Source organism: Crocuta crocuta, unplaced genomic scaffold, assembly GCF_008692635.1.
Source record: "Crocuta crocuta isolate KB4526 unplaced genomic scaffold, BGI_CrCroc_1.0 scaffold119, whole genome shotgun sequence".
Taxonomy (NCBI): domain Eukaryota; kingdom Metazoa; phylum Chordata; class Mammalia; order Carnivora; family Hyaenidae; genus Crocuta; species Crocuta crocuta.
Genome location: NW_027551562.1, coordinates 2,104,158 through 2,131,304, shown reverse-complemented (window position 1 = coordinate 2,131,304; position 27,147 = coordinate 2,104,158). Strand labels below are relative to the sequence as shown.

The 27,147-nt window shown below is 40.4% G+C and overlaps 1 protein-coding gene across 1 annotated transcript in view; it reads right to left on the bottom strand.

The window, feature by feature from the left end:
• Positions 1–205: 205 nt before the first annotated feature.
• The window catches only part of EFR3A (EFR3 homolog A), a 62,980-nt gene continuing 36,038 nt past the window's right edge, over positions 206–27,147 (bottom strand). Inside the window, exons 14-22 of the mRNA XM_077750033.1 lie at positions 26,563–26,724; positions 25,587–25,718; positions 24,167–24,234; positions 23,072–23,199; positions 15,777–15,868; positions 10,419–10,467; positions 6,338–6,441; positions 5,559–5,608; positions 206–2,626 (exon numbers count right to left, since the gene is read on the bottom strand). Of these exons, the coding sequence (XP_077606159.1) occupies positions 2,521–2,626; positions 5,559–5,608; positions 6,338–6,441; positions 10,419–10,467; positions 15,777–15,868; positions 23,072–23,199; positions 24,167–24,234; positions 25,587–25,718; positions 26,563–26,724 (891 nt within the window). The 3' untranslated portion in view covers positions 206–2,520. The remainder of the gene's footprint in view (positions 2,627–5,558; positions 5,609–6,337; positions 6,442–10,418; positions 10,468–15,776; positions 15,869–23,071; positions 23,200–24,166; positions 24,235–25,586; positions 25,719–26,562; positions 26,725–27,147) is intronic.

Genomic DNA, 27,147 nt, shown 5'->3' with positions numbered 1-27,147 from the left:
GTGAATTATTCTAAAAGAGGAGTGCAGAAGCTTTAAGGGGTGTACCGTGTGTGTGTGTCCTACACGTGTGTGTGCCCTACACGTGTGTGTGCATTCAGGTAAACTCCAAGGATAGACCCACTCTAAGCAGTCAGAGTCAACACAAGTATAAGGAACGTTCGTATGTTAGCTATTCAATGTCAAAGAAAAAAATGAAGCAAGTGTATACGGCAAAAAGAGAATGATTAACAGTTTATTAAGAGTTTTAAATATCTACAAAAATATAGCCATACAGTGAACTTCAACAAATCGTAAACTTTCAGTCTCCAAACTGGCTCGAACACCACACAGACACCCGTTACCCACAGGACCTCCTACGGTCTCCTGGAAGGGACAAATAAAGCAAAGATCCACTGCTTGGGAACGATTATTCATCTAGGATGTATAGAAGTCTACTCTGATTTAAAAACAACAACAGCAAGAAAACAAAAACCCGCAAAACCCACATCAGTTTACAAACAGACCAAGAGAAAGGTGTGATAAACATTAATCCAAATGGTTTTTCCTTTACATGCAATACATGCCTTTTGAAATCACAGAGAAACATGAAATTCTGTAGAGCAAAGTTCGTTTTGCATTGAGTGCAAATGAATATATCTCTCCTTTACTTATACTATTAAATTATATATATATCTTTTCATACAAAAGCACACAGTGTTAATCTATAAAATGACATCCAAGTGGATGATGATTATTTCTGCATGTCCCCCTGCTCAGATGTCTTTAAATGCACAAAAATTAATACCCTTCTTTAAAAATACAGAAAACAGGGAAATAAAAAACATGAAACGTGGCCTCTTACGTGGTGACACATTTTACCTGATCAGAAGGCAAAGTTCCAGTGACAGCCGCAGTACGTCATTCATACTGTGCGGGCTGCACTGTTAGCTGCAGATGCACACTTACTACAGCGCCGGGGAGGCCCAAGTAGCTTCTACGGGGTCTAGACAACAAGGGTCTTTTGCGAGATGCTTCAAAACGCTTTACTTTGGTTTATTAAAAACAATGGGGGCAGGCTTGATCTTTTGCCACTTCCGTACATTTTTCTGTTCCTCGCAAAGGTGCCCGACAATCATAAACACAAACTTCTAATGTGCCATTCTCAACCGTAGTTTTTAAAAAAAGAAAAAAACAAAAGATAAAAACTGAATTATTTTTTAAGCTACAATGTTTGCTAAGTATACTGTTCTCTGTAAAAAGAAACTAAATCCAAAAAGGCAATATAATTATAAACAGGTTACTATATAAAAATGACCTAACAGAAATTTATGAGAGTTGCAAAGAGAGTTGCTCATTTTCACTATGTGATGGAATTCACTGAAATGCACACAATTTTAAGGAAACGCTGTGGGGCTGGGAGCACGTTACGCATGTGCCCTCGATGGCCTCCATCAACAGAAGCTTACGCCGACGATCCCAGCACGCTTGCTCGCTAAAGCCATCAGCACTCTTTTCAAATGTAAGAGAACAAATCCTAAGCAGATGCATACAAGTTATAGTTCAAATCATACAAATTAAAAGTCCGTTTGGAGAATCTTTTGACCACGAAGATTTAAAACAATGCACAATATAAAAATGTAAATAATGTGCTTTTGAAAGAAATCAAAATATACACGCTCTTCACAGGTGAACTAGTAGCTGTTTTAAATGTCTTTTTTTTTTTTTTACACTAAATACAGATCTCATTTAATTAATGGGAGCCACAGCAAAATACTACTATAATTTCAAAGTATATTCTGTAAACTAATACATCTTACGATGTAAAAAAATATTGCACAGTTCGGTACGCCAAGAGGAAGCTCTCAGCTTCTCTCAAGTGGAATGGTCAAACTCTTGGCAGGAAACACAGTATTACGAGAACTAGACACTTTTAAGTATGGCGATTTTAGGGTTGGTCATATTCTAGGAATATCATTCAAGGGGTGTCTTATTACCATAAACAAGTCGAGGAAGGCCGATCACATGTCACTACAGATCACATCTAAAACGTGGGGACACAAGCCACAGACAGTTTTGCAGCCCCAAGATTAGCAACATGTTTGTACGTATTTGCTTTTGCAGATAAACCAAACACAAAAGCAATTCTATTTCTAAGCAGCTGTGTAGATGTTTAAGAAATACAGTAGACACTTCGTACATCTTCAACCCTCTGAAGGCATAGTATCTTTTAAAATTACATGTTTGTGGAAAGTTGAAAATAGACTGTTGAACCACGGAATGGTGGGAGCCCAATACACGTCCAACTCTGAAAGCGAGAGGAACCTCAAAAGACACTACCGAGGAAGAAACCCATCCCCCACGCACTCTCCACCATACACAGCTCCGCCGTTTCTACCGCGGTGCACGCCACACATCTGGTTGAAGAGAAGCCTCACCGTTGTTCTTGGGAAGGATGGTAACACACAGTAAGTACACCCTGGAAACCCAGCGGGGCCTCAATTTACAGGCTTTAGATCCTGTGCTGAGGTCTTCATGAGCCCCTCAGTACACACACAGATCTGGAAACTTCATCTCATAGACTGGGACAGACTGGTACTGGGCATGCCCAGAAGTAATGGTCAGCGTTCCTGATGGGCTGGGAGGAGGGCTGTGAACAGAAGAACAAGTCACCGTCAGCAGGTACGCGGAAAAGCTGTTTGTTTCACCGAGCATCCTGACAGCTACCCGCAAAGCGCAGGGTGAGAGTCGTCCCGCAGCACGGCCGGTCGGCTACCAGGCTAGACGGAGAAAGGCTGTGGTGCTTTCAAGGTGTTTTCAAGCCTAAAGCCAACATTTCCTCTTGAACATATGTAGGTATCATTTCTGAGAACAGGATGACACTAAGCCCATTCTGGTCCAAGCCTGCTTTGTTTCACTGGCAGAAAAATCTTTCTCGTGTACACGTGCCGTCTTTTCATCATGTGGATATACTGTAATTGATCTAGTCTAGTGGATAAATGCAAGCTCATTTCCATTTTCCATGATTATAAATAATGTTCACAGGTCTTATGCACACACAATTTTATCCTGTCTCCAGGTTTACAGATTTACAAAGAGAATTTCTTAATCAAAGTATACTCACAATTTTGACTTTGGTACGTGTGACCAGAATACCAGCCATTTATACTTTCACCTGGAGTGTTCTCTTTCCTTTTGTTGTTCTTTGTTTTAAACCTTTGCCAATCTGGCAGGCAAAGGGGAATTCATTCTTATTTTTAACTTTTGGGTTACTACCAAGTGCTAAATATCTTCGTAGAGTTAGTATCCATTTTCTGTTTCCTTTAAATAAACTTTCCATGTGAGTCCATAGCCTATACTTGTACTCAGATGTTTTTCTCTCTTTAATACATGAAACTAATTTTTTTTTGTAGGACACAAATGCTTTTCCACAATTTAATTTTATTAATTTTATTTGAGTCTCAACCTTGCATTGTGGGTTCTGTTTTGCCAAAAGCTTAAAAATCTTAAGCTATCTAGGTGACAGTCTTTATTTAGTAGGTGCCCACACAAGATTGAAAATTTTGCTCTCTTCCTGAAAATCTAAAATCTCATCTTCACCACAGGTATGTGTATTTCCAAACCCTCCTCTGTTCCAGCCACCCACACCCAAGTCCACTCTGCCATCAGTACCAAAGATCTAGATCATGTTTTCCTACCCAGCAAGGCTCCCTGGTTTTTTTCCCCCACAGCATGCTCCTCACTGCTTTATACTGGATCTTTCCACACCGTCTTTAGCATCATTTGTTCAAGTATAAAAAAAGAATTCTGTGAAGATTTCTGACTAAAACTACAGGTTCATCTGCAGAGAACAAATGTCAAGATGCTAACTTTCTACTCAAAACAAGGTATGAGTTTCCATTTATAGTTCCATTCCATAGTTCAGAGATTCGTAGTTAATTCACATAAGTCATATATACTTCTATTGAGATTGTCAGTGTTATGAACATACAGAAATAAATTTTCCATTACCATTCATGTGGTAATGAATTTAATTAATGTATGCACAGATATTAACTTCCTATAACTGTCTAACTGTAAACTGTTCTCAAGTTGTTCAGTTGGTTTTATTTTCTTGATATTCTATTTCTGGGAACTAACAATTTGCAATCACCATTCCAAAATTTGTAACATCCCTTTATTTTTTTTTTTACTGAGGGTTAATTTTCAGAATGAAATGCAGATTTTGAGGCGTACTGTTTGACAAGAATTGATAAATGTATACACTGATGCAATCACACCCCAATAAAGATACTGAACACCTCGGTCATTCAATAGAAAGTTCCTCAGTGTCCTAACCAGTCAGCCCTTCCCTGCTCCCACATACGCACATCCAGCAGCTATGCTCTCATCTCTGCCACTGCAGATTAGTGTTGCTGGTACCTGAACTGCAGACAGCCTATAAAAATGGTCCACACAAGCTCTATTCTTTTGTATGGTTCCTTTTGCTCATTTTTGTTTGTTGGTTTGTTTAAAACTGAATAGGAGCACATGGGTGGCTCAGTCAGTTAAGCGTTCGACTTCGACTCAGGTCATGATCTCACAGCTCGTGGGTTCGAGCCCCGCGTCGGGCTCTGTGCTGACAGCTCAGAGCCTGGAGCCTGCTTCGAATTCTCTGTCTCCCTCTCTGTCTGCCCCTCCCCCACTCATGCTGTCTCTATGTCTCATAAATAAATTAACTTAAAAAAAAAAAAAACCCCAAAGAAAATGCGCTCCTTTTCATCGCTGACTAGTGTGTATACAGCATGTAGCTGTTGCTCCCGCTCACAGGACACTGGAGCCGAAGCAAAGCAGACTTAGATAATCAAACCAAACATATAAATGATGCAGCTGACGTATAAACAAACTCCAAAAGCACAGCTCTGAGCTCGGGCTCCAACGCCGTGCCACCTGTGACACAGGCCCGCCTCCACACCGAGGTCGGCAGAAGGACGTGTGCGGGCACCTGCGTCTACTCAGATGGACCTGCCGCCGCCTCTCCCTGTCTTGTGCTCCGCTGCTTATTAACCAACACAAGCAGGTAACCCAGGGACCAAGCGTCAGCTACCACGTGTTTAGGACATGAAGTAACTTACAACAGGGCTAACATGCGCAGGACTTAGGGAAACCCGAGGCAACTTTAATCAGTGCAGTAAGCCATCCGCACAGGTGCCGTCGGTCTTGCCCCGGAAAGAACTGTAAGCATGGACAATATGAAACTGCAGTTTTTTGCAGATCAAAATGGTTAGAGATGAGAAACTACCTGGTTAAACATAGCATTAGAACGTGAGTCTCCCAAATTACCCAGATCTCCTTTTGGGACCTCGGTGAAGGAAGGAAGGATCTAAAAAGGGAAGCTGGGAGAGCTAGAAGCCACTGGAAACAATGTTATCAGTCTGTCCAGGGAGCAGAATGACCACCAAGATGGAGACACCTGTCGGATCTCCTGTTTGCCCTGAGTGAAAAGCACAAGGACTTAAACATAATCAGCCACAACTCTACAAGGGTTTAACAGTTTCTATTTTGTTGTTACTTTATTGCTCTTGTAGTAATAAAATCCTTACCGTATAGTGAGTTCCAGTATTTGAGCAAGTCTATCATGAAGCAAATTTGCCTACAAGGGAGAAAAAAAATGTTAAGAAAGGATTGTTTTATTTCCCAAATACCCACCTGTAATAATAAAAATGCAATTTAAAGGACAAAATGTATGGGGCGCCTGGATGGCTCAGTTAGTGAAGCAACCAACTCTTGATCTCAGCTCAGGTCATGATCTCATGATCTGTGGGATCGAGCCCCGCATCGAGCTCTGCACTGACAGTGCGAAGGCTGGCTGGGATTTTCTCTCTCTCCCTCTCTCTGACCCTCCCCCACATGTGCACACACTGTCTCTCAAAATAAACCTTTTTTTTAAAAAAAGGACAAAGCATAAGTACAACCATGAGGCTGATGGTACAGAAGGCTTTCATATTTTGGTTTTATCTCATATGCTGGAATTTAATATAAACTTTCTCTTTCATCCATTACCTAGTTGCACTGGTAAAAACAAACCAACAGCCACCTAAGACAAAAGAGCCACAGCAATATCCCTGAGCGCCACTGCACAGCAAGCATCACAGCCACAGACCACCCACATGTAGTTCGGGATGTGCTACTTCCATCGGCTTGTGTTACACAAACACATCACCTGGGCTTCGTGGCCAGGCAACCTGCTCTCAGTCCCTGTCTGACACAGCACCTTGTGTTCCGCTGATCTGCATAAAGCTCAGAACCCACTCACCAGTCACCAAGAAAATGTCACGAAGGGCAAACCCCACCCCACGCCTTTTGCCAACTGTTCACTTACCTTGGATTCACACTGTGCTGCTATTTCTTCAAAAGGTGCTTTCTGAAATTTCTCTATCACGAGACGCCTCTTTTCCTTTTCCTGCTCTTCCATTCCACTGGTATCTACATAAATGTCCACAAAGATCCATGAAAGGGAATACAGATTTTCAAAGAAACTTGTCAATAACCAGAAAAGCAAATCATCTATAAATCAAAAATAAAGGTAATTTACGGGACTAATTTTAAAAGGAAATAAGCCAAAGACCTAACATCCAAGAAATGTCTGTAAGGTGAGAAAGCTTATACATAAAAAAAAAATTTTTTTTTAATCTAAGGGTTAAAGCTACCTAGTAAAAGACCCTTTGTCAAAGACTCCCTTTGTTTCTCTTACCAAAATAAGGAGTGTGTCCCTACATGTCAGACAACTTCAAGGTCCTTCCTGAAAGATGACCCCCTCATGAATCTTCATGCCCTCCTACACGGGAGAGACCAAACAGTCCACTGTCCTTGATACTGAAGGGCACAACTGGTATACAGTCATTTGGAACCACACTCTTGTAGCCTTTTCCATTTATTTACAATTTGGAAAGACATTTTCTCTTAAAATGCTGTGTGGTCTGACCAAGGTTTGTGAGACAGTAAAATTAATAAATGCCTGTCTTGATACTGATAGTGTATATTTGCTGAAGAATATGAAAATAGGGCTAATTTATGGCTTATTTATTAGTGGTCTACTGTAGCCACCTCCCCACCCCTGCCTTAGTAATTCTTCAGGCTGTTTTCTTTTTGTTTCCCTGGTGGAGAATTTCATAGAATGAAATGTACGGTCTTCAACATTCTTCAAGCCAGTCTGCTTTTCAGGTAGACAAACTGTGAATAATAATTAGCTAGTTTTAAAAAGTGGAAACAGGGGCACCTGGGTGGCTCAGTTGGTTAAGCATCTGATATCAGCTCAGGTCATGATCTCACAGCTCGTGAATTCAAGCCCTGCAATGGGCTCTATGCTGACAGCTCAGAGCCTGGAGCCTGCTTCAGATTCTGTGTCTCCCTCTCTCTGTACCCCTCCCCTGCTCATGCTCAATCTCTGTCTCTTAAAAATAAACATTAAAAAATTTTTTTAAATAAAAAATAAAAAGCGGAAACCGTATAAATAGCAAGTCAAAAGGAAACAGGCACTGCATATTTTCCCTTTGAAACTGTGGTGGATTAACCAAGGTGAAGAATGCATATACTTCTGAATGACTATTAATAGAGAATTATGATCATCTCTCTCTCTGTTGTTTACTACACTGGGGTAAGCAGTTCAAATGTGCCAGAGGCCAGGCAGGAAACATAAATGTTTAAATTAGGTCAGATAAAAGCAGCAGAAAATAAGGGGACTTGGGCAAGATGGGGCATATACACCCTGGTATTACATACTCAATTTCTGCAAATATTTCCACCTAAATTTGGCCTGCAGACAGCAAGTCTATTTTCCATGCATTAGGGAGTTCGCAAGCTTCTGGGCTTCAAGAGTCCTTTTTACATCTTTGAAAGTTATGAGAAAATCAAATAATTTTCTAAAAATGGGTTATATCCATTGATATTTTCCATATTATAATATAAAACTGAGAAGCTTTAAAAATTTTGATTCATTTAAAAAGAAACCATTTAAAAATAATGAAACCATTTTATGTTAACAAAAACATTTGCTTAATGAAAAAAACGACTATCCTTCCCAAAATGAAAAATTCAGTGAAGAACGTGGCATTGATAGTTTTGCAAATCTCTTTAATGTTTTGGCTTAACAGAAGGCAGGTGGATTCTATCTGCAAATGCATCCAACCCGATGCAATGTGTTGCTTTGATTGAAATGTATAAAGAAAATCCAGCCTCACAAGGATGTGTGTTGGGAAAGAATATTTTAACAGCCTTTCACAGAATTGTGAGAATTTCTTCTTGGACACTACAACAGCCCTTGAGAAGTGGTAGTTTTCTTAAAAGTTAGTTGCAATCTGAGGCATCTGGGTGGCTTAGTCAGTTAAGTGTCTGACTCTTGATTTCGGCTCAGGTCATGATCTCACAGTTCATAGGTTNNNNCGTTTGCTCACTCACTCTCTCTAAATAAATAAGCAAATATGAAAAAAAAAAGTTGCAACATAAAATCTGAAATCTTACTAATAAATTTTTGTAACTGGTCATAGTAAAATCTATTGATCTATTTTGCACTCTGAATAATCCTTATTCATGCAGGACTTTGTAATGTCATGCAATGCTCATTTGGAATACTGACCCAGTGATTTATGCACGTCTAAATACAGACGTGTTTCCTTATAAAAATTTTAAAATCACGTGTGTAAGTTATTACCGCTGATCTCATTAATGGTCTTTAAATATTGGGAAGCTGTCAAACTCTCCAGCGGCAGACAAAAGTTTCAAAATTTTAATTTTGTTCAAAGTGCTTATTTTATCATTAGGAGCAAACATAGTAAGGGCAGTTTTCTGTTTTCTCTTGAAGTCACAGCTTTGCCTATTTTCCAGAAAATGTCTACCAAATACCATAGATTTTCTTTTTTTATTTTTTTAAAGTAAAAATGATGTTCCATAAAAAATGGAGTAGCGTGAGCTTGTGATTCAAGGCAATCTAAGTGCTGTCTGTGTACTTCCAACGATTCGTACCCACGGGTTGAGATTTAATAAAATAATTTATAATTAAGAGCATTCCTAAATAAAATCTCGTTTTGAAATGACCGTATGTGTGAAGAATATGACACCGCTAGCCCAGTGTGGTGCCACTGCCGCTCTTCAGGCTGACAATGCAGCATAAAGGCTAGCGCTGCCTTAAAGTTAGGTTGAAGGCACTTTCTTACTTGAAGGAAAGAGCCACCACAGGCTCCCCGGGGTCCACAGACACCACGAGAACCACTGTCCTGGACTGTTCATGTCTAACGGGGTTCAAAGTTGCTTACTGAGTTCAATTTTATTTTGGCAAATCTGACATTGTATTACAATCATAAAAAAATCCTCCAATGGATTAAGCCAGAAAAGGTCCAATTTTATTTCATGTATGACGGGTGCTAGAGCACTCCACCTTTCCTGGACACTGATTTTCTTAACCTGACATCTCCGGGAGCCAATTTCCACCCTATATTGCTTTACCAATTAGAAACGAATTGAGAAGAAGGCATCACTAGCCTAGGGCTAATTTATATTAATACTTAATTAAGGAGCGCCTGGGTGGCTCAGTCGGTTAAGTGTCTGACTTCAGCTCAGGTCATGATCTCACAGTTTGTGGGTTTAAGCCCCACGTCAGGCTCGGTGCTGACAACTCAGAGCCTGGAACCTGCTTCGGATTCTCTGTCTCCCTCTCTCTGTCTGTCCCTCCCCAGCTCGTGCTCTCTCAAAAGCAAATAAACACCAGTGAGATGTGGGTGTGAAAGCTGGCATCAGTCATTTACTAGCTATGTGATCTCAGGAGTTTGCTGATTTCTCTGCCCCGAAGCTCTCACTTATAAAGCTGCACGAGCTAACATNCAGCTCGTGCTCTCTCAAAAGCAAATAAACACCAGTGAGATGTGGGTGTGAAAGCTGGCATCAGTCAGCATTTACTAGCTATGTGATCTCAGGAGTTTGCTGATTTCTCTGCCTCGAAGCTCTCACCTATAAAGCTGCACGAGCTAACACGGTACTATCACGCCTGCTAACAAGCTAAGGCAGCTCCTTTCTCTTACCCTGTATGAAACATGCTTCTCCGTACACTACATGCCCGTTACAAGTTATTCTAATTTTCTTGGGGTTTTTCAGAATTTTCATCCCTCTCTCCTACAAAAAGAAATACGCTGTTTTTGTAAGTTCCCATGGCCTGCAAGTTGGTCACCAAATACGGGTGGCCTTGAAATACACTGATGTGCTTTCAGAATTCTATGAAAGTCACTCTGCAAAGGAAAAGCATAATCTATGACAAGAAAGGACAAGTTAAAAAGACTAAAAAAATGCAGCTGAATAAGGCCATTACACAACAACACAGGACTGCCACGCCCGTGTTTACACCGGCCCCTAATCAAGTTCTGAGACAGGGTAAGCAGCCGGCACCACGTCAGGAGAATGAATGAAAATCTCACCAATTGCTTTCTTCAGTGCTTCAAAGGTGATCTCTTCCGTGTTACTGACCTGGGGAAAAGTGATTTTAGGTAAAATCGAGAGTTAAGACAGGTCAGTATAAATAATACCTTCACCTAGTTACAAATCAACTAAGAATTTTTACAGTTTTTTCTCTTCTTTGTGTTCGCTGTATTTGTGATTATACTCCGCTCTGTGCCTGGCTGACAAGGGCCTGCTGCAGTGACAGCACGGAACCCTCCAGGCAGCCAACGCACCACTGAACCACAGAACTCAATCCCCAAGCACGGCGTGGGCAGCGCCTGAGTCCCGCAGGCCGAGCCAGCCGCCAGGCTCTGCAGGCGAACGGCGCTTTGAGGTATTCAAGGCAGAGAGTGTGTGCAAATTCGGTTCAGTGAGGTAACACGTGAAAACTAAGGACTCTACACCGCCTGCATTACTGGTGCCACATACAGTTTACTAATCAAACATAAACGGAAAACTTTTGAATGGTTTAAAAGCAAGAGTCACTACTTTGGCAAGTGTTCAACGGGTATAGTTAATCAACACCTTAAAATAATCACATTCTGGATCTTCTTAGGTCAACCACCAAGGCGTATTCTTCAAAAATACTCTTTATAAAGGGCATGAAATTAATTGCCTTCTGATAAAAAGTAATACTTTTTATGGCACAAGGAGATTTTCAGGAGGAGGAACATACCCAGTTACTATAGTATCTCTGAATGTAAGAGAAGAAATGGTACCTGAGTACTTGCCTGGGCCTCTGGTCATCCCTAATTTTAGCTCATGAGCTTCCTTTGCTAAGGCTAAAGCGGCAAGACTAATGAAAGCAAGACTTCGTGCTGTGCACCTGCGCTTCTCTTAACACAAAGGCTTTAGCCAGAAATCAAGCAGCAAGGGCTCCACTATCTCCGTTTTCCTACCGAGGCCTCATCTTTCTAGTTGAAGTCAGATTAAACTCGGGAATCTTCAGTTGCTTTGTTCTAGATATTTGGAGTAGATACACAGGATTAGGCTCTGGCCTGTTCATTATTTGTACCTAGAAGCAACCTAGTATCTCAATGAAAGAAAAAAAACAAAAACAAAACCCACTGTCATTCTTACAACTGGTTAGGAGTTTTGGGCTTTTGAGAAACAGCTACAGTTCAGGGGCGGGAACACCGGAGCAGCTACCAGGCCAGCATTCTGTGACACCGAATTGTTCATGATCACTTGTTTGGTCCCAGGTACATGAGAAGCTAAAGTACTTTATTCCAAGAACTCTTCTTCTCTATGGGTTCCTGTTTTCCGTGATGCGCATGATCATGATGTGCCTCTCCTTTCTTTTAACTTCCTTTCGCAGACTCCCTTTAAGTCACCTTGTGGCCCTGCCCACTCTGCTCTAGAACAGGCTACCCAGGTCCTCCTTACCCAAGTGGAGACTATTTAAAGGATGCACTAATTGGCCTCTCTGCCTCCAGTCTCTTCTTTCCAATTTAGCCTGGTCACGCTTCTGAGATTTCTTTCATGAAAGCACAGCTCCAATGACGACCCTGATCGAATTTCAGTGTTTCCCTACTTCTTCCAAATTACATACAAAGCCTCAGGCGGGTGATAAAACCTTCTATAATTTGGCTTCAATCATGTTTCCCACCCTTCTCTTCTATGAGCCCTATTTAAAAGGGAAAGAAGACCAAGTGCTTTAAACCGGTGTTTAATGCTTCATTATTTTTCATACAATTAGTTCTAGCCTAGAAGATAATGCTATTTTGTCTTCTGGTGTTTGAATAATCATTGCTAATATACAAAATCAGATTCCATAATGGAAAATGAGTGTGAAACTCGAATGTGCTCAAGGAGCTGCTAAAGAGAAGCCGCCCCCGTCACTGGTGCCCAACCCCCACCATGTTCGCCTCTGCTGACACGGCTCACAGGAGTTCTGCAGAAAGGGCACAAAGGCACCAGCCTCGGGCACCTTGATGATCTGAACCTTATTCATGATCTCATGATGTACAACTCTACCCCAGACCGTACAATGCCCTTGGGCCTGCGTGAAATCTGCTGTTTGTCTTGTCTTTTTCCAATCAGACTAGTTGCTCTGTTCCTGCCACGGACACCCTGGTACTGCTATGGCAGCGAGGAGAGCAGCTTCTGACCGATAGGAGACTAGACTTGCTTGGTCAGCACAGGTGCAAGCTCCTTTACTTGCATTTGGGAAAAGGCAAGGGTACGAATATGTAAAATAAGGGTCTGTTATTGGTCCTAGAATACACAATTCTTTGTAGCCCACCAGTGACTTAATTTTGTACAAAGAAAAATTCAATACACACTCAAAATGTAATGTGTAAAGTCTCCCATCTATTCCTCCATATAATCAAGCACTGACTGTTACCTTTCAGAGAGAAGAACCAAGTGGTGATTTCAGGTTCTCTCATGTCCATCATGCATATCAGTCATGCCCATAATGCTCAGAGGGCACCAGAGATCAAAGAATCAGGTCATTGGTGCTTTATGCTATTAGTCACGCTGATAATTTTATCTCAGGAGACAGAGATGCTTCTCTTCCATTTTAGCCATTTATCTTCTTGAATATCTTAATTTATATCTATCTATCTATCTGGCAATTTTTAGATAAAGTTCACTAAGTGATTCACAGTGGGCAAAGGTTTGAATTGCAAACGTCAGTACTGACAAACCTCAAGTAGATCAGGTATTTCAACAGACTACAGCTAGCAATTTCAGTTCTTATCTAGGGAAACACAAGTTTGCTAGGATCTCAGCTAAACAATTTGACTTTCTGAAAAACACTACAAGCTCTAAAAGCAGACACTGGATATATCTGAGGACAAACTGGGATTATATACATAAAATTTCAAACAGTTTTTATCAAATACAAGAATGATGTTTTTTTAAACAGTCATATAATGACTGATATGCGTGATTTTAAATGAGTGGTTTTCTTATTTGCCTGTTAGCAAATCTACTTAACCCTAGTTTGATACATTGTTACACCAACAACTGGTGAGCACCTAACTGATGTGAATCTCTCCTGTCCATACTATGAAATTCATTAGTTCTAGCCTACAAGAGAATGCTATTTTGTCTTCAGGAATTTGAACAGTCATCCCTAGTATGCAAAATCAGATTCCGTGATGGCAAATGAGTCTGAAACTCCAATGTGCTCAGGAAAATCTTCTAATAACCTGTAACTTCTCAGCTCAGTGTGCAGCATATTTGACATGGGATGTATAGCAAAGAGAAAACAGGATCTTTAACAAGTTAACAAATGTATTAATGGACTTTTAACTGCAAAATTTATGCTTAAGAATCTTCCTGCTATAGTAAGTCTTCGTACTAATGATTCTTGAGTTCATTTTATCAAAATAGATGGAGTCTTTTAGAACAATCTGAAGTGCTATACACACCACACACACACACACACACACTAAAAATGGTTAAAAAGAATAGAGTATCAGTCAATAAAATTTATTGCACTCTTGATAAAATATATAAACTAAGGCTTTGGATTAATTTCTTCCCTAACAAATCCATAATCATTAAAATACAGAGCTAGCACAACTCCTTCCTGACTAGTAAAAAGTATACAAATTAGAATGGCTTTGAAGAGGTGAATTTACAAAAGGTGATTTTTCTTGAGCCTTAAGCTGGCAAGAAATTACAACCACCACATTTCAAAATGAATTCTAACTGCGTCTTTAGTCACTACTGACATTCTGCTGATAATTTCTTAATGAAGCCGATTAATTCTACGTAATTCTACATCTAACATAAAAGACGTAAGCTAGTCAGCTGTAGCCTGGCCACTAAAAAATTTTAATTCCTGAAGACTGACAGGGATTGGAAGGGGGAGGGGAAAGAAGGCTGTGAACGCACGAATTCAGGAACTATTCCTTCCCCCTTTCTTCGATGGATGGATAATCCCTTCTTTACACTGCACCATGAGAAATCATAAACACCTAGGAAGGCAAGCAACAGACAAACCCCAGGAGAAGGCTTACTCGACAGGCTGGTATTTGGGCATTTTTATTAGACTATCAAAAAATTCTCTGGCAACTTGTGTGGAGTAAGTCCTAGGCAATCCTGGCTGCTTTTTCTTCCTAAAGGACAGGAGGGTACACTTTTGAGCTCTATTGAACAGGAGGGGGGCATCAAATCTGACATTTCAAATAAGCCACGGTCCCTAAAAAAGTACATACGGTACTGACACAGTATAGCCTACATTAAGTTCATTACAGTTACTATCAAATGATAGCAAATTTTCCCTTATAGATGAGGGTTTGAAACCTTCTAGGTACATTTGCCTTCACATGAGATTGTACAATTCCATTTATTCTCATAATTTATGTTTCATAAACCTTTAAAAATAAATAGGATCTGAAGAGTGTCCTAATTTAGTACAGGCCTTACATAACATTTCTTACTGATAAAAAAAAAACCCAGTTCTGTTTCACAGCTCCTTTGATTACACTAAATTACAATGTAAAACCTAATGACATCATAACATACACTGGTAAATTTATGTATCTTTACTGACAGCTGAGTTTAATAAAATAAATAAAAAATAAGCTCAAGGCTAAATCAGATTAATGTCTACTAATAGTTCTGTTGATTTGGGGGATAATTTAGAGTTCTATTTGCTCCTTTTCGAAAGTGTGGAGGGGCACAAAACTCTTTTCAATTGACGTCTATCTCGAGAAAGTACAATGTCACAAACCTTCAGCAACTTACCACATCATCAGAAGGGATGCTGTTGGGCAAAATATCCACCTGAATGGATACGGTGTCCACAATACTTTTTCTTCTAGAAAGTCGATCTTCATCTAAAATAAAAATTGTTTTTCCCCCATTATTTGCTAGTGAGAAACGGTATGTCCTTTATAAACTCTATTTCAGATTTTAAAATATTTTAGAAAATTAAAGACAGTTTGTCTTTTCTTTTGCTCTTTCTAAATAAAAACACTGTTCTCAGACTTTTTTTTTTGCTCTTTCTAAATAAAAACACTGTTCTCAGACTTCTAAATTTCATCAAGCAGATTAAAAAAATAAAATTGATGGCAAGAACTGAAATAAGGTTAATAGTTTTATTTTTCAGTAAGGGGCATTCAGAATAGCAACAGTACTGTTACCTAATAATGTAAATAAAAACAAGTCAACACTAAAAGGAGGAATTACATAATCTAAATCGAGTATGTTCGTTTTTACTGAAAACTCCCAAAACTGTCTTATAGCTAGCTCTCAAGTTTTCCTCAAAACAGTGAAAGCTGTGCACTTACTGGCTTCGGGGNTGGAGGGGCACAAAACTCTTTTCAATTGACGTCTATCTCGAGAAAGTACAATGTCACAAACCTTCAGCAACTTACCACATCATCAGAAGGGATGCTGTTGGGCAAAATATCCACCTGAATGGATACGGTGTCCACAATACTTTTTCTTCTAGAAAGTCGATCTTCATCTAAAATAAAAATTGTTTTTCCCCCATTATTTGCTAGTGAGAAACGGTATGTCCTTTATAAACTCTATTTCAGATTTTAAAATATTTTAGAAAATTAAAGAGTTTGTCTTTTCTTTTGCTCTTACTAAATAAAAACACTGTTCTCAGACTTTTTTTTTTGCTCTTTCTAAATAAAAACACTGTTCTCAGACTTCTAAATTTCATCAAGCAGATTAAAAAAATAAAATTGATGGCAAGAACTGAAATAAGGTTAATAGTTTTATTTTTCAGTAAGGGGCATTCAGAATAGCAACAGTACTGTTACCTAATAATGTAAATAAAAACAAGTCAACACTAAAAGGAGGAATTACATAATCTAAATCGAGTATGTTCGTTTTTACTGAAAACTCCCAAAACTGTCTTATAGCTAGCTCTCAAGTTTTCCTCAAAACAGTGAAAGCTGTGCACTTACTGGCTTCGGGGGCGGGGAGGGGGGGCACTTAGGCCCACATCTGCGAGTATGTACCCCGCACCACACCTATGGGCTGAGGGGCCTGCCGCTTCGGGTAGGAGCCCCCTGCCCACCCTTCCCAGACGCTCCGCTCCACTGGCTCCTGACCTGCTCTTGGCCGCAGGGCTCCAGCTTAGCCACCTGCCCCCCTCCCTTCTGCACACGTGCTTCCTTGCTTGGTCTGAACAACAGCTCTCATCTGCCACTACCTAGTCTTCTTAGACTGCAGTTACCATCCTGCCTCAACCACTCTTCTCAGAGGGCTTTTTTTTCCATAAAAATCCTGTGTCTTCCTAACCAGTCAATTCAACAGCTATTCCTTGGTCCCCTGCCTGTTTAATTACCTTATGGAAATTTCAGGGTTTTTTTCTAATTCTAATCTCCTTCCATACATTTTTTTTCTCTTCAATTTTCTCTTTCCACATTCAGCAAATCTATGAAGTGAGTAGGCACCGTGTCTGCTGTGAGGGGCAGGCTACTGAATGTGGTCCACACAGCAGAGTCACAGAGAAGGCCGAAAATAGAGAGGGTGCTGGAGAAGCACAGGGTGCTAGAACATCTAATCATCATGGCTTCATCGGAAAGAGGGAAGCCACTTCACGTGCCCCGATACACAGAATTAGAGGTTTATTCAACCACGGCTGGAACTCTCTTCTGAGCTCCAGTTCAGTATTTCCAATTTTCTATTCATTAATTCTATTCCACATGTTCTAAACCCAATTTTAACATCTCTAATAAACCATCTTTATCTTACACTGCCCTATTTATATTCAAGAGTGCCGTCATTAAAATTCTTCATCTTTTTTTCCTCAATTCTTAGGATAGCTTCCTAAATGATCTAACTGCTCTCCCTTCTATATTGTTCTGAGTACTGATTCCAAAGTAAATCACTTTCAGTCTTAATTATAATTTTTAGACAAAGAGAGCCCGTTGACTAATGAAAGCTTCCCAAGCTTTTGAATTGGGGTTTAAAAACATGTCAGCGATAAACGAAGAGGCTGCTTACACTGTAGGCTCTGACTGCCTAGGACCCTCTCAGCTATGGGAAGAGCTAAGGAGGTCAATATCCAGACACACCTGGAATGTTCCCAACAACAGCTGGGAAGCTCGGGTCTAGAGTCCATGTCTAACAGCACGGTCACTTCATGTTCCGGCAATACCCCATCTTCCTAATCCTATTTTATACAGACTGCGATTTTCTTCTACTGACTCTCTTACCGACTACTTTTCTACTCCAAGGTAGCTTTCCAGGCTAATAATTACTGCAGTTCATCACATATGGTAGCTCACCCTCCTTCTGGGCAGACAGTAGGACTGCGATTCCAGCTTCTCTGTTGCGTGGAGGGACTACGTAACTAGTTCTGGCCGAGAGAGTGCAAGCAGGGCCGAGAGAGCAGCTGCTCCGTTCAGCGTGGGTTCCAGATATGGGTGCTATGAGGTTATGCACAGCTGGTCTGAGCAACACAGCTTTACTTTAAACCACTGAGAACCTACAGTTGTTTGTTACCACAACGTCACTTAGCCAGGGTTCAACGCTGGCACTACTGACATTTTGGGCCAAATGATTCTGGTGCTGGGTTTCCGTGTACTGTACGGTGCTTAGCTTCTACCCACTAGAAGCCAGCAGCCTCCCCCTTCCCCNGTTTCCTGCCCCAGTGGAAGAAACTAAAGATGTCTCCGGGACTGGAAGCGTCCACTGGTACGGGCATGGTCAACCTCAGCTGAGAACCACTGACTCAGTCCGTCCTGACTGATAGCAGTCCTTTCTACAATGTTCACTATATGCCACCATCACATCATGAGCTCCTTAAAACACTAACCACATCACTCCAGCAAGCTACCTACTCCCTGATGAATTAAAAAGTCATCTGGCCTCTCGGGTCAGATCTTACCAATAGTAACTTCCACTGCTCCCTAATTTACCTAGTGTTCGAGTAAAATGTGCTTTTCTCTCATCTCTGAGCACACTGTGGCCTATCCACCTTCCTTCCATGCTTTTCTACAAACAGAGACGCCTACTGGAAATACTTCATTACTTGCCCTTCTTTATATCCTCCCTGCTCTACAAATTCTCATCTTTCAAGGCCTCATTGAATATCCTATCACTTCCTTAAAATATTAAATATTACTCCGATTATTTTGACTTACTCTCTTTCCTCTACCCACAAAAATTTACTATCGTTTATGACTGCTTTTTCCCCAGCGCCCCTCAGTCATTACTGCCCTCCTAATGTTTCCGGGCCTTGTGCTAGGACATGTAAGTGACCGTGCCTCAGCAACCACAGCGGGAATCGGGTGACAGACTCTGCTTTGCACCTACCGCGCAGGAGCCCCCGGGTTCGGCTGCAAGCCTGGAGGTGCAGGATGAAGACATGCTCCCTGAGGACCCATCCATACAGACCGCTCTGCTACAGTCTCACACTGAAAATACTTTATCTCCCGCACGCAGCTACGACTACAACCTCAACACTGTAGGTTTGTTTTCATTCTTCATGACCGTATGCTTTGATATAAACTACCAAACATGATGCATCAACGACACCGCCACAAAACAGCATGTGGGCATCACTGTTGACTTGCTTGTACCCTGGAAGCTGGCCCAGGGTCAGGTCTCACCAGAACTCAGAATGAGGAGTAACAGTCTGCTTCTCACACAGAACTCCATAAAAGGATTCCTGGGTTAATATATACAGGCTGATGGATAGTACGGAAGAGTCAGCTTTAAGCCCAAGATAAAAATAAAAGGGGAAGAGAGTCATGGGGGCAGGAAAGGAATCACTGAGTGGCAAAATCAGTGAAAACAAAGATTTAAGAAGAGTAAACATTTTTTAAGGGAAGAAAATAAAACATAACGGAAAATGCTAACACTGTATATTCTTAACTTTTCTCTTTGGACCTCCACAGTCACCTGCTCACAGGTACAAGTGTAACCAGATCTCATGTGCATCTACACATAAGTTTCTAGAATGGAGCTGACAGGGATAATACCCCTCGGTCGTCCCCATGGGCCACCTGCATCTGCCCCCCACCCTTTCCCAGCCTACTGACATGCCACCTCTCCACAGCCGCTTGGACAGCCCTGTCCTGCCAGCTCTGGAGGACCGTCTGGTCACCACCTCGGGGTCTGGATTACACCCCCTCCGGAGAGGCCCTCAGCCCCAGACACTGAGCCCTCTCTGCTCTCCCAGGCCTCCTCCCACTCTGCTTCCTGGATCTGCTATTCACAGCGGTTAATCTACCATCATCTCTTCTTTCTGTTTTTAACTAGAATTTGGATTTTAGAAGCAATTCTTAGAGCTGTGCCCAACTTCCTCCAGTGCTATTTTGCTGCCACTTGCTTCATGTGTGTATAATGCATGTAGCTGCACTGCAACGGCTAAGAAACAGAAAAAGCAGTGTGAATGCAAGGATGCACGGAACTACACTACACTGTTCTCAATGCAATCTCCCATGGCGATATAAAAAAGTAAGATATAGGAACTGACTTCACAGTATAAAATAAGTCTTACGTGTAATTAGGACTGCTGTACCACTTGGATTCAATTAAAAATCTAACTGCGGCAAAACAAAATTTCACAGGTCATTTATCTACACAAAATTCAAAATGTCATAGTTTAACACTTATACTACTCATACAGACAAACTTTTGTGGCCCTACATAAAAAACGCAACATTCCTTCTAGAGCTGATGCATATTTACAGTATAATAACAAATGAAAAGTCATTGTCACCATGGAATAGAAAGTCAGTGTGACATAAAAGACAATCCCATTAAAAAACAATTTTTTTTAAACAGAACCTCTACTATTTCTCCAAAAGGAGAAAATACTTTTATAAGCATATACTAATTGGTATATAATGGAGGTTTGGATAAAGTAGATAAAGGTACTCTTGTGTTAAAAGTGCTTTTGATCAACAGGACAAACTAACAAAATTCAAAATCCCAACTAAAAGATGAAGGAATTGAAAAACAACTAAAGCTATTCTCATATTTATGTGGCATTTTGTTGTTTTACAAGTACTTGCATGTGTATCTATCCAATCTCAGCCAAAAGGCTCAGCTACAGTCCCTGCTTCACAGGTGGGAGATGAGCAGCCAAGCCCAAGGCCGTGTGGTGGAGGGAGGGCCCTGCAAGTCTCTTTCCTTCCTCTCTAGGCCTCACCCTGAGCAGGCCTGCTCCCTCTGGGCCGCGCTGCCGATTTCTAACCTCGGGACTCCCCCACAAAGCCCCGCCCGGACTCTGACTACAGGGCCCCCTACGTGGATGCTGTCAAAGATCCTCAACAAGAGGCCAATCCCCTAAACCAGCCACTCTTTGCTATTCATTTCTGTTAATAAAAACTCCTTCCTTCTATCATCTGAGATCCAAAACTACATATAGAGAGTTGCAACTGAAATGTGTGCTTTTTCTTTCTTTGCTTCAACTCAGTCACATCGCCCAACCCTCCAAAACAAAAGCAAATGACAAAAGTAAATGAAGCAGCGGATTCGCTCCACTCTTATCCTCAGCGGGTGNTCGGTCAAAGTTTGTGGAATGCGTGAAAAAATCCATCTGGATCAACAGGGATGACTTACCAGTCCTGACATACACGGAAAAACACTTGGCAAAATCAATGTCTTCACCACTTAACTCAAGAGGTGAGGCACTAGTGGTGTTAGCTCACCACACTTTTTCATTTCAACCTCATTATTCTCTTTTGTAAACAAAGATAATGCTATCTTCTTCATCAAACTATTTTCAGGATTAAATGAGAAAATGAAGACAAGCACTTATCTTAGTGACTGGCACGGAATTAATGCACACTAAATGGCTGCTAATATTTTAATGACCACGTATACATGCACGGTACACAAGAAACTAAATACGTTTTGCTTTTTACTGAAGCTATTATTCTTAAATCCACTACTTTTAAAATAAGTATCAGATGGTTACACAACAAAAAGAAATTTTAATAACCAACTGATTATGCCGTAAAGTATCACTACATCTTCGGACCCTTTCTGCATTAAGGCGGGACATATGTGCCACTGATTGGTTCTAAACTATCAATGTCTTGGGGGCGCCTGGGGGGCTCAGTCAGTTAAGCATCCAACTTCGGCTCAGGTCATGACCCTGTGGTTCATGAGTTGAAGCCCCACATCAGGCTCTGTGCTGACAGCTCCGAGCCTGGAGCCTGCTTCGGATTCTGAGCCTCCCTCTCTCTCTGCCCCTCCCCTGCTCACGCTCTCTCTCTTTCAAAAATAAGGAGAACATTTAAAAAAATTTTTAAACTTTCAAAATCTTTATAAATCAAAAAATCTTATTCATACTGAGGGATTTCTATGCAGTTACATAATTAAGTATATACTGAAATATTCAGAATTCTTCCAGTGAATGAGAAGGGGCACTAAGAAAGAGAATATGTCTCTTGAGGGTGAGGGGGGAGAGCAAACCATCTGTTAAAAAAACAAAAAGCACCATAATTTTCATTAAAAACTGTTACTTGCTACAGAAGTAAAGGAACAGGGTAAAAGGAAACAGTAGGGTAAACATACACTACGGCTACTGGGAGGTAAAGGGAAATAATAAGTGAACCTATACCCATATAAAATATACAGGCCACTGGCTCCATTTCTACAAGGCAAATTTTACGAAGCTATTTTCCTAGAGGACAGGGGAGGGAAGGGTAAGCCAAACTGACACTTGGATTTACCTTTGCGCTTGTGCCTGGGTTTGTGAGGTTTTTTGTCTGAAGGAAAGAGCGCTAAATCCAAATTATAAGAATGAAATATTTTAAAAGGCTTTTAAAAAAAAAATCTTTTAAATTACACAATTATACTAATGTTTTATTCTTAGCACTTTTATATGCCCAAGGAATTCATGAGGTATAGAATCTTTTAGAGTATAGAACGTAAAAGAAAATGCAAAAGCATCCATTAATATCTCAGATGATTATGAAATATCTTTGTAATAAATGGATCTATTTTGGATCCACATTATACAAAAGACAGCTGGTTACAAAGACTGTGCCACTTTTAGCGATTAATCCAGAGAGCTACAGACATCAAACCACACAGCTCTCATATACAACGAAGGAATCCCCTGAAGCAGGAACTAGTTCTTCCAACAAACTATTTATACGATTATCAAATGAAAATGAAGTCATAGGACAGAATTGCTTGGATTTAGTTTTTAAAGTAAAAATTAAATGCAAGGTATCGTGCAGTTCTGCTTTCCAAACAAGAGAATAGTTTTAGGCAGGAAGAACAGAAGGAAATACGCGGTGCACACAGGGAAACCTACTAACTGAAAGGGTCTGAAGGTTTCTTCCACAGCAGACGGTCTGCACTCCTTCCAATGCCAACAGTTACCGAATTCACTCAGCTCACCAGTCACAGAGCACCACTGAACAATTTAAATACATTTCCATAGCCAAACACAAGATGGGCTAATGACGAAAGATTTCCGTTTGCTTCTTTAAAGTACAATATTGATGTACTGAGTACAGTAACCATCATGTGAGGCCTCAAGCCATTCACGATAAAATCATAGGGCTTGAAGGGATTTACCCAAGATTTTCAAGAGTAAAATTCTAAAGTGAAAGTAAAACCTCTTAAGCATCTGGTCAAGTAAATATACAAACAATGAACTTTCACTGCTAACTGGGTTCATGGAAAAATTGCCAAAACACAATCACCAGAGTTAGGGCTCTAATTAACCTCCTCTTCTTACCTGTCACTTGGGGCACATATGGTACCGACAATCTCTCAACACTATAGCCGCTGCCACCGAGTGACTCTGCAATCTTGTTGGTCAAAAAGTATAAATTTTTGTCATGCTTCTCCAAAGATTTTGGAAGCCTGCCAGGTGGATCAAAACAAAAGTCATTCAGAATTATTTAAATTACTGAGCAAAAAATAAGTTAACATGCAAACATTCTGGATCACAGCCTAAATATAAACACAACTTAAACCATAATTAGTAATAGAAAAATCGGTGTCATTTTGTTGGTGACTAACTGGGCTATAAAAACACAGGGTCTGTGGTCCCATATGTTAAGCATTCTGCTGTGATTCCTTCTCCAGGAACATTCCAGCGGGGGAAGTCAGCCTTAATTATCCTGTGGGTCTTCACACATCAAATGATGAAAAGGAATAAATTCAGCTTTAACTTCCATGCTAATTAAAACTGAGAGAAGAATATCTACAGTGCAGCTCACTGATGATGAGTGAAGCACGTATTACACTACTAAATGATAGGAAGCACTTGCCCAATAGGAACATAAAGGTTCACTTTCTGTTCAGACTGCTTGATACTATCTTATACTGATGCTTTCACTGTCACACTGCTTTTACAGCCTCAAGTTTGAATAAAGTATTGTTCACATGTATTTCTTTTCTTTGAAGAGCAAGGGAGAATGCAGAGTTTAACAGTGCTTTTCCTCAAAACAGTCTCTCTCCCACAATTTGATGAGCGCTGTTATCTATTACTGAAAGTCTCGAACAGGATACTGTCTTCTCTTAAAGGAAGGCTTATTTATCTATGAGAACATGTTACATTTTAGAGATACATCTCTGTATTTAACAAAAAGGCAATATAAACCTTTTTTCATCAAGGATGGATTCCATGGGTGCATGAGTCTATGTTTACAACGTACAAGAACTTTTTTATAGCAAAGAAGGCAAATGTATTAAATGACAGAGATACAAAATTACTATTATAAAACTCCAGAAATTACTCTAGCAGCAGTTTACTCCCTTATAATCACTGCTGACTGGTTTCTAAGTCAGGAGTACCCCTTTCTTATAATGTAAAGAATCAACATACATGCACTTATCTCTGAAAATATGCTCTGGTAGAAAATAAGGGGCTTCCATAGTTCGAATTTCAATAACCTGAAAAATATCCAAAAACAAAATCAAAAACCTCACCTTCATGATCTGGCTCTGACAATTTGGGAAACTAAAAACAGAGACATTAAACATTTATAAACAATACCAGCACTTTATTTTGGAATTTAAGCTACACTTAGAGCCCAAATGCAGGGTTTACTTTATTTTCACATTTATTATTTCAAATATTCAGAAAGTAACAAAACCATGAGAATAAAATAATACACATAGTAAAAAAAAATACAAGAACATATTATATTTGATTAAACCTACAACAACAGGGTAAGAACACGTATTTTCTCAAATGCCACTGCCCTGGACAAAGCTCTAGGCCCGAGGCGCCCTCGCTCTCCTGGGCCACCTCATGTGGCCCGTGCATGAGGTCTCAAGGGGCTCCTGCAGTCTGGCTCCTCCCCACTGCAGGCAACTTGGAGCGGGCTCTCTGCTTTTGTACCTCTAATGACAGGCATCAAATGTCACCTCAAACATCTGCTTAATGAATGAATTTTATTTCTTAAAATGCACTGAACACCTACATTTCAGCGTGGACTGAGAGATGTGTTTCCAATACCATAAAAATAGGCTCTCCTTGACCGATATCTTTAAAGAATAAAAATTAGAGTGGATTTTCCTTGCCAGGTAATTTAGGGGCTCTGAAACATGTATTAAATTGTGCAAGTAGCTATCTAATGAGTTACTGCTGAAAAAAAAATTGAATATAGTTGAATGACATAAGACAAATCTCTTAACAAATGTTTTCTTCAATAATTCAACCTTTGGAGGCACCTGGGTAGCTTAGCTGGTTAAGCGTCCGACTTCTCACAGTTCATGAGTTCGAGCCCTGCACCAGGCTCTCTGCTGACAGTGTAGAGCCCACTTAGGATCCTCTCTCTCTCTCTACCCCTTCCCTGTGCATGTGCACGTGGTCTCTCTCCCAAAAATAGACATCTAAAAAAAATTCAACCTTTGATATCTGGTTCAAATAGACTGGCTTAAAACAATAACTAAAATAGTATAAACCAGTACAATTAAAAATAACCTCGATACTAAGATTCATAATGGTTTAAAGGGAAAAAATTATATAAGAATGCATATAACTTATTCTAGAAGAAAACCAAGCATTCTACTTGACCACAACGCAAAAAAATTCTAATAAAATTGGCACGAAAGAAAATATAAACGCTAGCTGTAGTTTTAGTTTCAGTTAGTCACTACTGTAAAAGTGATGCATATTTTTACAGCATTATCTTTATAGTCTGACACACAATCACTGAAACTGAAAACAATCGTCTCTGGAAGAAACCCAGTCATTTTTGTATAGAAATCGAGTTGAAGAACTTGTGTACATACATTACCTTGCTGACATGCTGGCAAAGCGCCGGGACAGCTATCATCTGACTTACGAAGTTGAGGTATGCCGCAACCAGGGCCAGGGTTCCACAGCGATGGAACATGGGCAGATTATCCTCATTGATAATCGCACTGTCCTTTAATAAAAAAACAAACACGGCTGACAGATCGAGGTCTTAGGCTCCATTAACATTTTCCCTGTGACTATACTGAGAAACCGTAGGTCGTTTGGAGTGTAGATACAAATGTCACCTTATAAAATCACTTTTTAAAGAATTCTAAAAGGAAAGTAAATGCCCATTTACAGGGGAGTTACAACTCTCAAATAGTTCTGTCTTAGGAAACTCTTTCGGGGTGGGAGGCAGGAAATACACAAATAGACACACGTGTATATATACGCACGCGTACAATACATGTATCTTATATTAAAATACACATCTGATACCTATTCCCATTACACACTGTCCTTTCCTTATGTAACATTACACTCCAGTTAAACAGCTACATATGCGGCGGCTATGGACTGAGCCTCTTCCCTGCCAGTGACAGCACGGGCAGAGGCACCATGCTGTTCTTTCATCACACTATCCCCACCGCTTTAGCACACAGCTGATGCTCACTCAATCTTTTGTTAAAAGAATGAGTGTGATCATAACCTCATTTCAGACTTAAAAGTAGATACCTCCGTTTTAAACTGTATGTCCTTGGGGCGCCTGGGTGGCTCAGTCAGTTAAGTGTCCGACTCTTGATTCTGGCTCAGGTCCTGATCTCACGGTTCATGAGTCTGAACCCTGAGCTGGGATTCTCTCTCTGCCTCTCTAACCCTTCCCCTTTCCCTTGTCCCCCTCCTCAGAATAAATAAACTTAAAAAATGAAGATAAAATTAATGATGCTGGCTGGATTAGGGCAATACCACTTTAAAGATGGTATCTAGTTCATAAAGAAAAAGGTTTTCTTCAATGAGAGATTATGAAAGCATACCTGTAAAGCAATGGCTAATCGAATGAGATCAATGACCACTTCCTCATTGGCCAATTCAATAGTTATAAGAGCCAGAGAAGTGTAAAGTAGCTCATAGTTTTTCTGAACATTGTCTTCCTCTTTACAGCCCAAATATATGTGCCGATATAGTTGTTGCCCATTCTGAGAAGGGAAATGACAGAGGAAAAAGATAGTTTGGGTTAAAATGCAGCTGTCACATGCACAGATCCTCCTACAGAGTAGCTCTTATATATAACGTAACATGGGAGAGAAACCAAAGCTGAGAATCAGACGGTCAGATTGTATTGCAACTATCAATACAGCAACTATGCTGATCTACAAGCTAACATCAGAGTCGAAGAGTGAACCACAAATAAAAACACAAGTAAGAAACAGTTCTAATGTAAACAACGAAAATGTTTTTGGTGACAATTTAAAAAGACAAAAGCAAATTATAGATTGATTCGGTAAAAAGGTGAAATGGCTGACAGAACGATGGGAGACACTTATGCGACACAGCTTTGGCAACGATAAAAGAAAAGAGAACATGTGGCAAGGGGAAAGGCACCCGGGCTCCCTGGCCTT